Genomic DNA, 13,064 nt, shown 5'->3' on the forward strand with positions numbered 1-13,064 from the left:
CCATTAAAACAAAAGCCCCAGAGCTGAAATTAGAAACAAACCGACTACAGCAAAATGTAAAACAACCCAAATCAGACAGACAGCAACAATACCAGATGCAAAACAGCAAAAACCACACAAACCGACTTCACAAGAGACAAAGAACGGCTGCAAAGGCATGCAAAATTACTAAAATACAACCAAAATGTGCCAAAATGAAAGGGAATGCATGCTTTGGTTCTTCATAGGATGAATGTGGGGCCTTCACGTATTTGTACCCGTTTGACCTCATAGCTTCTTCATCTGTCAGTGACTCTTAGGTAAAGAAAAAGAAAGAAAGAAAAACGCATTGAAGAATAGAAGACTGACAGCCCAGTTGTGCATTCAGTGCTCAATATGCTTTACAGTTTTTACTTGGCGATGGAAACATATGAGTCTAATAAGAAGGTCCTTAAATCAAATAATCATAAAATGCTCATTTTATCGGAAAGATTTTTTTTAAGACATCTGCAAAAATAAAACCAACTTACTCCTCCTGATCTGCTTCTTTCTTCTCTGTATATTTTTTCCAGGAAGCAAAATAATGACTCAGACTCAGTCTCACCCTAGATATACATAGAAGTAGATTCATATTAGGCCTGCTGTGCTATAATAAACCTTTTTAAGCAAAAACCTGGTATGTTGGATACATGTGCACATCCTTTTAAAATCTGTAGAAACATGAACAAAGAGGGCGTATGCTGATGGGAGGGCTGTGGCTCAGCAGGCTCCTCCCCCCTGCATAATATGCCGGGTCCATTGAAATGAGTAGACAGCAGAAACGGCGCAGGCAGCTCCACAGCGGCTTGTCGGGACACTTCAGAAAACAAGTCCGAAAGTGTCCGAAAATCAGAGAGCAGAATGACTCGTTTCATGACTGGCACAGAGTTGTGAGCAAGTATCCGGAAAAAAAGAGAAAAGATTTTATTATCTTACCGAAGCGGATGGGAATAATTTGGGAATACAGCCCGCTCTCCTCCTCAGCTGTGGTACCCTGAAGTCAGACTACAAAGAGCCGTGAGGTCGAGCACTGGTTAAGATGAATACTTCCTTTTTAGAGGTGAGTTCGCCTGCTTTCTCTATAGCGGTATGAATACTTTTTAGTAGCTCTTTGCTTTAATTTGGAGCCCTACATGGATTTTTGAGACCTTCACGCTCCTTTGTTTTGTTTCACCACACTGTGTTTTGAGCTTTTTATAAATGCGGGATGGGTTCAGACCACTTCATGATTTTCACACCCCTGTAAAAGCAGCCCTTATTATGATGTATTCTGCGGTCTTTGTGATCCTTTATCAGCCGCTCATGTGTCCTATACCTCTACAGGATGGAGCCAGAGTGGCAACCTCACTGTCCACAGAAGCCTCTTAGTCATACAAATGTCTGCCCTGACAAAAACTACTACAGCTTCTCAGGGAAACCTGTGTGTAGCTTTAATTAGAGGCTACACAATGCAACTCTCAATGTAGTGACTGCTGAGCTGGATGTGTCATCTGCCAATCAGTCCAGAGAGCAGCACACTCTGATGTACCGGTAGGTGAAAGCCAGGCTGGCTTTAGGTCTGATTTGTCATGCCCCTCTGACTCAGAGGAGGGCACACACACTCACAGAGAAGACAGATGGAGTACAGGGGAGTGAATCTCCTCCCATCCTCTACTTCTGTACCTCCCTATCAGCCATGCCCCTCAGTGATGCTGTGACTCACAGAAGTTTCAGCATGCAGGAGGTGCTCCATACACTTTTCTTTGCAAAGGCAGGTTTAATGCTGATTGGACAATTATCGATGCATTTCTATTTTTCAGTGACTTCAGTCATACAATAATAAATTCAGCAGCTTCGAGTGTAGCTTTCAATAATTTGCTGCACACACCGACTGTGTAGCGAGCAGATGGAGGAGAGCTGGATTTTGACTCATAATCTGCTTTTATTACAGTGATATGCTGCGAAGAGGAAGGTTATTATTTCAGCTCAGTTTTAATCTGGTTTGTGTCTGTTGACCTTTACCAACAGAGCAAGACATCCTGTAGTATTTGCTCCAAATAGGTGTATGTTTTTTGGGGTAGGTTATATTTCATTCTACTTGATTTGTTAGGTTGTCTTTGGACTTGACTGCATTCATTTGCAGTGTTTTAAAATTTTAAGCTAAAATACATATTGGTTTGACTTCGTTGTACTTACTGCTGCTTTTTTTACTGTTAAAATTAAACTGAGTCTCTGTAACAGACCACTAATGGACAACAACAGCATAAAAATATATATTTATCTCTACCTGCTGTTTCACATCTCCGGTCTGAGCTGTGTTAGAGGGAATGACTGACCTGTCCTGGTTTTCAAGTGAATTTCGGTGTCATGGAAAGATGCCAGGGTCTTGAACTCCACAGTGCCACAGCTTGGATTTAATTAAGCAGGAATTCTGGAAGTGAATTAAGATAAGGATTAAACTCAACTCTATAAACAAGTGCACCAGGATAAATCATATGGATGTGTCTTTGCTGTGAATGTCGTGGTTGTATAAAGCTGGAACTGTGTAGATAGGAGCACATCTCTTTTAACCTTTTGCATCACAAAACTCTGTTGCAGATCATGCATTAAAGAAATATGCACGTTTACCAATTTGCCAGTTACTAATCTAGAATCGGCTTTTCCTCATAGGCCACTGTTTGTTAAGGTGGAGACGTTGACAAGGGTTAGAAATCATGGTGGACTGAGAGGAGTGGTCATGGGTGTGCTCATCCTGATGGCCCATCCTGTCCACCATAAAACCTTCAGCACTGTCCTTTACCCCACACCCAATACGTTATTCTAATGGAAGTGACCCAACAAAAACACACAAGTATCGAAGGGTGTTTTTTTTATACTGCAAGGCTGCTGGATTTGGCAGACTTTATATTCACATTTTGTTTTTTCAGACATACGAGAAACTCCCTGCCCGCGTCACACCCAAATTTGGATGAATCAGAGCTTCCATTATGAAATTAATTTCGTTTATTTAGCTTTATCCACAATATCTGCTAATTTTAACCGTTTTTCCAGTGAAAAGTTTTATGCAAGAATCCATTTCATATAGCGTATATGAGAAACATTGTTGTGCCTTTGGGCCTCTTCCTTCCTGGCTATTAATTTGCCAGGTAATATGAGCATTATCTATACCTTTGTGCGACCTCCCTTTGTATGTGTGAGCTCCCACACGCACTTTAGATACTTGATATCTTTGTAGAACATCCTGAATCCCAGCTATTTTCTAAACTTGGTAATCAGTTTCTTTATAGCAGCAGCTGCTACACACTGTAAACCCAAGCAAGGAGGACCTTTCCACACCCATTAACCCCTTCATTGCATTACACACCAAATTCCTTCCTCTTAAAGATACTCTGACAGAGGGAATCCCAAATACCCAGCCTTGACCTCCCAAATTCCTGGTCACGGCTGCATGTCATCCATCCTGTAGAGCTGCGGTTGCAAGGCTTTAGGTTTCACACCGTCACCGCTGACCCCTTCACCCTCAGACACATTCTTCCCATCCTAAAAACGTCCCTCGTAGCTCTACGTGTTGCTTATGTCTGGATCTCTGAAGTCGGGGCCGTGGATCGGTATCCGAGGCTGCATTCTGTGGTGAAATGGGTAACGTGAGAAAGGCAAACCTGCCGTAGTAGTAGGTGGACTATTTTCCCCCCTTTGGCGACAGACACTTTTCTGCCCAGTTGTCACTTCCTCCAGCTGCCACTTTAAAGAGCCGAGAATCATTGCTCCCATGCAGCTGGCTGATGGAGTAAGGAAAGAGCCAGGAAGTACAGTTAGGATGTGAAGAAGGAAGGAAGGAAATGTAATGGGACCAGCATTCCTTTTTTTCTTCTAAGCGGTTGTTTTCATTTGTAATTAAAATTGAAGTGCTTATTGTCTGCATTGTCACATCAAATTAGGGGATTTTCAAACAAGGCTCTTTAGAGTTTCGGAGCTGCAGTGAATTAACGGGGCCGGTTGTTTATGATCACAAAGAGGAAGGTATTATTAAGGCAGCGGTTTGAGTGTGCGACAGCAGAACTCCTGCAGCTTTGGAACAATCTGGAGGTGGTTTAATCCACCACAAGAGCACAGAAGCTAATTACCAGCAGCCATTGTCTGACCATGCACCAGAAAACATGGATAATCCGTTCTTATCATGTTACAGATTTGCAGCGTCAGGATTTCGAGACCACAGCTTATTCAACGATTTCCTGAATTTTCCGTTTTAACGTGAAATAAATTGGAGTCAGCGCTCTGCAATATTCTGACCCGATCCCTTCCTAACTCTTTAGCTTGTGTTTGCATTTCTTGTGAGTCTAGCAGTAACCTGACCCCCGTCTATCAGTGCGCTGACCATCACACAGGGAACTCAGCGCTGTGATAACCTCCTGCTGACGCCATGCTGTTGACTTTAGTTTTATCCGCTATGTCACCGAGCTCTTCAGACAAAGCCGTCTGTGTTTGTGGAAATAAAACATATCTCCATCTTTCCACAGTTTCTTTACCAGTGACAAATAACACTGCACAGAATCGTCTCTTCCTGTCTGTTAGCTCCTGATGATGGACGAACTGTTGCTGCGTGGAGTCTCTCGTGGTCTTGGTTGCCTGTAAACCTGAAAGAAATAGTTACCACTCTCACATCTTTACAATCTATATGAAGCTTCTTCTATGTGATGTTCTGTGCACACGTGTTTCTGAACTTAAGCTGCTTTAATACCACAGGAACTTCCACACAGCTTTAGTAACTATTGGAGGTGCCATCATGGTTCATCAGAACTTGGTTTGGAGGATCTTTTTTGTCCTATAGAGTAGATATTTCCTTAGTGATGTAGGCGATTGGTCCAAACCAGTGTGTATGTTGATACAGCCACCATTGGCTGTGGATTAGAGACCTCTCACTCAGTTGAGGCACTACACATGAAAAATCACTTGTAATCTTCTCTCCAACGCCCATCCTTCCTGCCGCCCTCCCTGTGTGTGTGCATCAGGGCCGTTCTGGGTGTGCTGTTCTCTGAAATATTAATCACATCAGGGCACTTGGGCAAGTAAGTCGGTGATGACAGAGAACACTCTCAAACTATTATATGCCAAATCTGCTGAAAAGATACAGTCATACTGATCTATGTACTTTCTTTATTCAATGATAAAACATTCTCTGATGGAAGTAAGTGACTGGCTGAAAGGCTGCAGGGTTTAACTTTGGACCTGGACCCCTTTCTTGAATGGCAGAGCCTCTTGGTCTCTCCCTTCTTTCTTGCCTGCTTACTAATAATCCTGTCGAATAAATGCGAAACAATGCCGCCCAAAAAATCTAACACTCATCCATCCATTCTTTTTTTTTTTTCACTTAGCAGGGACCAAGTTGTACTACAAGTTGGACCAGTTAACCCTACACAGGACAGGCCCTGTCTGGCTTCTTACCCAGGGTCATTTTGTCAAGGGGAGACCCTACCACGGGTCGGTCCTGGGATCACTTGGACATACAAACCCCTCCACTGACCACAAATATAGCTGTATCAGTTGTGTCTTGCATGGGTAAAAAGAAGGTCCTGGTTCTTACTGTTTATTAGTTTCACTGATTTTCTTGGGTAGCCTCCAGAAAGATGTCATATATGTAAATGTCCCAGACTGTTATTTTCACATCTCAGTGGCGTCTTTCTGTCACCAGCGATGTTTCTGAATGATGGGTTGTTGATATTGTAGGCTGACTGGATGTCTGTGCCTGGGCTGCTCATGTTACTGGTGTGGTATCTGCGTTTAGTTTAAAGTGTCAGGCATGCAGTCCCTTCTGTCATTCATATCTCAAAATGATTTTCAGTACATCTCCGTGAGGTAAAGGTGGACGACTCAAATCCAAAGACAAATCAGATTTGTGTGCAGGATTTGAGATTTTTACACAGACAAAATTAAAGATTATTGTCGCTTTCCCTCATGCAAAAATTTTTTAAAAAGTGTTTGTTGTCTTTCACCTTGACTGGCCGACCTGATGGACATAGTGAGATGGTAATGAGTGTCGCTTAAATCCCCTGGGTTCCAAGGTTTCGTCTGGCAGCTTAATAACAGCCAACCTGTGATTTACTGCTCCCAGTCCAGATGTTGACTTTCCTTTTTTAGTCCCCTATGATTACGCTGCACAGAGTCAGCCTATTATGGGATGGAGTATGCGTGTTTCTAAGCTACACCATCCTATGAGTTTAGGTTAAACACATTGCAACTACCATATGTGAATATAGCCTGAGGTGAATTTTTTTTTTTTTTAAAACAGTAAAATTTGTTGATTCTCGTGAAGCGATTAATGCTATAGCTGTAATTCCAGGACTAATTACAGGGGTGAGCACCCTGTAGAGTTCGAGTACACATCCCACTCTGCATGAGCCTAGCTTGCCGTGGTGTGAAGAGCCTGACTGGAGAAAACAGCACAGCATGGCACAATCCACAGTCATGACATGTTAGCTTTCCCATCCACTCTAAGTGTGTTTTATTATAAGTGTGTGTGTGTGTGGTTAGAGGCCCGGGGCTTTTTGTAGGATGATATGCTGAGAAGCTGAGACTAACATGAGGAGGAATGTCCCGTGTTTTTAGGACTCTCTGTGTGTTTATCTCTGCCACTTGAACGCACTGCTAAACATACTTCATCCCCCTGCTTTGTATAAGAAACACTCGCCACAATCCAAGGAGAGGTTTGAGCAGTTTCACTCATATTTGTTCTGGGATTTCTGATTGGAATCAGTCTGTGTGCTGTTGAAATGCTGCGCGACCAGTGGATCTAATAGTTTTGGCCAAAGTTTCTTCATCCTGACCTCCAGTCCTCCCTCTTTCCTGTTATAAATTATACATCTGACTATAACACACAAAATCCCTGTCTGCTCGTTTGCCCGCAAATTCCTCCAACACCATCAGGAGCTGAGCAACCAAGACTGGCACGCAAGTACATCTTAGCTCCCTGAAGGTTCTTATCTATATTATGATGCCATCATGTTGCTTAGCAACCACTTACCAACAGGTTAAAATGACCCATTTGTAGCGTTTATGCACCTCCTAATAGCATCGTATCATTTCAATGTCATGACAGTAGCATCTAATTTATAGCCACAAAACTTGAATTATGCATTATGTGCTGTGATGTCATCATGCTGCCTAGCAATCACCTAGCAGCTGACGAAAATCACAGACCAGACAATACCATAGCATGGGCGTGTACTGGTAAAAGTAAAATGTGCATTGTAAGCATGTGATGCAGTTCAAATAAAAGTTTAAGGGCATATTTCAAGAAGAAAAGTACAGAGAATGGTTGCACGTCACTAGTGACAATTTGGAGGTTAATTGCAGTTACAAGTTGTAAACTCAGATTAAAGGCAGCTTATTATTTTATTCTGAGTCTTTTATGTTTGTTGCTATCATATCATCAGCTCCTGCTGGATGGGTAACATTTGTTTTAAGGATAATGCTGCGGGAGTGTTTCATGAAGCTTTTCACAATTCATTACACAGGTGGTACTGTTTCTGCAGGCGCTAAATCAGCACCATTTTTAAAAGTGAAACAATATCCTTGCAGGTTTTTAGACTCAGGACATGTAAATAAATTCACTTGTGACAGAGGTTAAAACTGCATTTATTTTATTTGCTTACAGAGTCCTAACAGTGACTTTAACATCGACAGTATCACTAATGTGCAGCTTATCATTGCCAAATTGGATTTGATCAAACCATAAATAGCTTCAGTATGAAACACTCAAAATAATAAAATGCTGAAGATAGGAGAGTTTCTAGTAATCAGTGTGGACAGCATGAGCTACAAGGTCAATGGCAGCGTAACAGTAGCCGGGCTGCTTTGTAAGCTACCACTTTGCTTACCGTGCCCCACACGTCTCACACTCTCAAACACAACACTGACTGAGCAGCATTCCTCGAGTACCTCTGGGTTTCCTGCTGTGTGACCCCATAGCTATCAGACGAATAACAGAGGTATGCAGATGCCAGACGGGCGAGATGCTGGCATGTGGCTCGGTAGATATTCCAAGTCATCAAGCTTTGCTGGAAATCCAATCAAACCTGCAGTAATCACATCATTCGTTGCCTATTTGCCCCGTCCTGTAACCTATTCCATTGTGTGCACCCAGGATCAGGGCGCACGCTTTGATCAGCAGTGGAGTGAAAATATGTTTGCACAGGATAAGGAGGTAAAACGCGACACTGTGCCTGGAGTATGTGGCAGAGATTCAAGTGTTTCTCTTCTTTCTCTTTCGCTCCCGAAGACACAATTTGTTATTCAAATTCTCCTCAATACACTCATTAGCAACACAACAGATTAACGCTGTCAATGGATGACAGGGTGGTGCCCTCGAACCCCGCCTTTGCAGACAGTGTGTATCTGCTGACTGACAGATAAATGGACTACCAAACACACTTGGACACAAAAAAGACACACTCACTTAATCCTGCTTGTGCACACAGACTTGTGCATATTTGTTAGATTAATATTGTAACTCATCTCTTTCAGGTCCATCAAGTGTGATAATGATAATGGCTTGCACGACAGTGATAACAGACTACTGTTTGATTTCCATTTAGCTACGGATACTTCTCAAACAGTCCTTCTCAGTTAACAAAAACATTTTCCTCGGTGTAAAGCTTCTTCTGTTCAGGGTTTAGGCTGTTCTTCAGATTCAAGAACAACCAGCGACCCAACGCCCCCCACCCCACATCATCACAAACAGGGAAAGCCCTGTTCCCCAGGGGACTCCTCCTCCTCCATTAGCTAATTTCTGATCAGCTGCTGTCTCCATCATTAATTCATACGTCTTCTAGCACAGATGCTAGAGGTTGCTTTTAATCTTCTGATTTCTCCCCTCGGTCACACACCCTGCCCTCACCCCATGCTGGCTGGGGGTCGTAGGCTGTAACGTGTGCGGCAGGCAGACTGTGTAGTTGCAACGAGGTAACAAAGAAAGACGAAGACATAAAAGGCATGTGCCGAGACATGAATCCTTGGAAAATCTGTGCAACGGAGGATTTTTCCTTTGTGCTGCAACAACCGCTGCTGAAAAACCCTTGAATTAAATTACCTCCCTTTGAGTGAAGCTGTTCACAAGTAGATACATTTATTTTCACACACATTTACACACTAAACATGTTGTATAAATTAAAATAATTCTCAGGTATACTGTAATAAGGTAATAAATAAGTAGCGTCTTGTGTTTATGAGGGTAAAGAAACTGCAGTTAAGCATGGGCCTTGCTGTTTGTAGGATATACAGGAGACAGTGGTTTAACCTACTGGAAAGTCTTCTGCTCAAAAACCCAGAGGGAGCTTTGCCCAGTTTCCCCCTCCAGCTGCCTAGTCCTACTTATTAATCTCACCATCCACTTGGAAGACTCCCACTCATCCCACTCACCCGATGTTCAGGAGATACCATTACAACTCCTAAAATTTGGCTGTGCTCTGCTACAAAGTGATGTGCTGGTTTTTAAAAATATATATATTTTAATGGTTATAAACATCTATGTTTCAGCTGATATCCCAGCAAACCACCCACTCCTACAAATATGTTTACTTTTAGTTCTGAAAGGAAGAAAAAATTCTTTTTGAAAAGTTCGTTTCAATGATTCCAACATAAATAACTAATAACACATTTTCTGTTGAATAATTATTGCACTGGTTTCTGTGAAAGTGCACAGCATTAGCGTGCAAGTACCAATTTGCTGCTTGACCTTATTAAATGCTACAGATCCCGTCAATGCTCTGGACTGCACATCTGTCTGCACAGTGGTAGCGACACAACCTTGTGACTCTGTTTGTTATGCTAATGCAGTCTTAATCTCTGAGGTGTAAATGCAGCACTGGATTACACTTCTATCCATAAAAATGATGGAGAGAAATCTAAATGAGATTAATCGAGAGCTCGAGTTTTGTGTTGATTTTAAACAAGCATGATTGCAAACCAGATTGTTATTAGCGTTAATCGCCACATTAATTCTTTGAAAGGTGAAGTAGAAAAGGGAGAACGGAAACATATTCCTTTTAGTCGAATATGTTGCTGCTGCACATGTTCCACTGCTAACTTTATCCTCCTCCACATGTGAGCACAACAACAACTGATATGCTTGTCAGGATTCGAGCTGGAGGTTCTCAGGCATCGGTCCTACCTGCAGGGCAGCCGTTCGTTCACCATTCCCCAAAACCACTTTATGATCCAAGAAAGTAGCTTATCATAACTAATTGTTCAGCCGAGTCCAAGTCGGGCTGAGTTAATTAGCTTTCTCTTGTTCTCTCTAATAGGATCACCTGATACATGCCAGACGGCAGAGAAAGAGCCGTGGCACCTTGTACTGTGTATGACCTTAAATATTTAAGGGACATTCATTAGCAAATCCTTGAGCTGGATGTCTTTATACAAGCTGCTGAAACTTAAGCCTCCAGCTCCAGGATCACATCATTCAGCCTGAGTGGTCTCTGTGTCAAAAGGCATGATGGGAGGTTGGCGTGCAGCCTGTTTTGGTGGAGTCAGATTACTATTGTCAGCTGGTTCTGCCTCAGCAGTGCTACACATGCTGAGTGACGTGCAACATTAAGAATTTGAAATTAGCTTGAGCCGGAGATGTCATGGCAGCGTTTCTGCTTTGCTTTTTAATGGCGCTAATAAAACATCTGGTTACCAGAAGCAGAGGAGCCCGCTAACCGACTCTTCACAATTAATCCCACTTGCAACTGGGCTTCATCATCAAATGCACACTGTACTTTCCCATGATTACAAATAAAGATATGACTCTGTTTGTCTAGCTTGGAATGGGAAGCTGTGCAGCAGGAGGTAACTGAGGTCTGTGGGATTTAATACGAGCCGCTACCCATGCTCCTTTGTGTCCCAGCTGGTCTTTGTTTGGGATATTTCCGCCTGGCTAACTGCTGAGGCCTCAGTCAGAGGTGATTGTCTTTGTCCTGACTTAGTGACAGAGCTCCTAAAGATGGAGAGGACGAGGGGGAGGAGTTTTGTTTAGACCATCTGTTGCTGCTTCTTAGACAATTCATCTTGACTTCATACCCTACGGCCTGAGACTCGCATACCAAAATGCAGACGAGTGTCCAATAGTGCCAATGTATATCACAGGCAGCCCTATTAATTTAAGTTTGCATATATTTAATACAATTCTACAGTTTTCTGCAGCTGGTGGCTTATATTTGGCTCCTCACATCACATAATAAGACATTTTTTGGAAGCTAAAGTAGTTAAAACAAGCTAACGTCTACTAGGGGTAACCCCAGTCTCTCCTATCTGAACTGAGCTTTTTCTGGTTGTGCATTAGAAGTTAGCAAGAGGGATTTCTGCCTATACAGCTTACTAGGAAGAACCCAGAACCTATTTAAATGATTTTCAAACCACATGTTTACTGATATAAACCGAGATGTCAAAGCTGGTCATCAGATGTCATCTTTATAGGGGAAAGAGTTAAGTTTGCAAGTCGGAACTATTATGGTGCAGGTGTTAGCTTTATTATTAAGTCAACTTCCTTTATGATTAGTTTTATTTTTTGTCTATAGTACATAAACAAAACAGCTATACGGTAGCACAGCACAGTATCTCGTTGGGTTTTTTTTGCCCACCTTTGATTATAGTGTCTGGGAGAGATTTATCCAGAGTGCGAGTCACTCTTTACAGATGCTGGTGCAGCAGGCTGAGCTGTTATTAGCATCTTTATGGGCCACTTTGTCACTGATGCTTGGTTTACCATATACAGTCACATTTTTTTAATTTGAATTCCTAATTACTTTAATCTAAAAAACTACGTGTGGTGGGCATGCAGCTGGTATGCAGTGGGTTTTTGTTCATGTGAGTGGAAAAACCTCTGAAACTGACTCAGCTGCTGAGCCACTCAAAACTTTCCTTCACTTTTTGTAGTGCTGAAATTTCTTTATTGAGGCAATACTGGAATGGGTGTGGAAATTTGCCATCTTATGAGCCATCACAGTCCTCTCCTTGTCACGGCTTGCCCCCTGTCTTATTCTGCTGTACATCTCATGCAATCTGTTTGTTACAAAATACTTTCGGCTCTTTTGTCGGCCTTACTGTTAATGTCAAGTCGTGACACGAGAAAGGAAAAAACCCCTATAAGATGACGAGAACTAGCAATATTCTGCTGAATTCCAGTTATGTAACTGAGGCTGATCTTCTTGAAATCTATAGAGCAAACACTTGTAATCCCTGCACTTGAGCAAACTCACGTGAATCAGCTTTTCCCTGAACAGGCCAGGCATGTAAGGCTGGTACCAGGCAGAAACTGGTGTGAAAGTCACCAGTCGTCTCTGTTAATGGGTGGCCACGTGTTGCAGGATACCTCTGTTATATTTCTGTCCTGATGTTTCTGTTTGTCTGCCTCTTTATTCAACACAATAGGAGGCAGGGCATTAAGAGCTGCTCGCACCCTTCCTCTTTCCCTTCTCTCTTCCCCTCTGCCTCCTCCTCCTCCTAATTTACACGACCCTCTTTTGTCCCACTCACTCCTGTCCCCCGTGGTTTAAGAGCCACATTTAGATGTGCTCCATTAGCTGACTGAAAGAAAAAAATCTGCGATGATGGAAGTGTTTCTTTTATTTTAGACTGACTTGCTTTGTCTAAGAAAGAGGCCTGAATCGAAAAATAAAGAAAACATCAGCAATCAGTCATCACACAAGCTGCTGAGGGACTTCATTTATTAGATTTTTTTTAGCGTCTCTGTGTCTCATCTTGTAAATGGAGAGTGGATAAAACAAAAGCATGTTGGTCTTGTGGCAAACACATCTGTGCTTCGTGGATGAAAGTGTGCACACACGTGGCAGCCTGTTGTTAATAGTTAATGTGGATTGATGTCTGGAAGTGGTGACCTTGTCTAAGGTTTCTTAGTGGAATCCATGCATATTGATCTCTTCACTTTGATCCTTTGTTGGTCACACACTTTATTTGCTGATGCTCGTTGCTTCTCTGGCCCCCCCACCGGTGGCACTTGTGATTATTAACCGTGTTCAGCTGTTAAAGCCAAGCTTATTACAAGAGGTTGCAACTTTTTGGGTTAAATT

The 13,064-nt window shown here is 42.4% G+C and overlaps 1 protein-coding gene across 2 annotated transcripts in view; it reads left to right on the top strand.

The window, feature by feature from the left end:
* Positions 1-776: 776 nt before the first annotated feature.
* myo10l3 (myosin X, like 3) overlaps positions 777-13,064 on the top strand; it is a 61,881-nt gene continuing 49,593 nt past the window's right edge. For both annotated transcript variants that reach the window (XM_080903411.1, XM_080903412.1), the window contains exon 1: positions 777-1,078. In XM_080903411.1, the coding sequence (XP_080759537.1) occupies positions 1,058-1,078 (21 nt within the window). In that variant the 5' untranslated portion in view covers positions 777-1,057. The remainder of the gene's footprint in view (positions 1,079-13,064) is intronic.

The sequence above is a fragment of the Rhamphochromis sp. 'chilingali' genome (assembly GCF_963969265.1).
Source record: "Rhamphochromis sp. 'chilingali' genome assembly, chromosome: 14".
NCBI lineage: Eukaryota > Metazoa > Chordata > Actinopteri > Cichliformes > Cichlidae > Rhamphochromis > Rhamphochromis sp. 'chilingali'.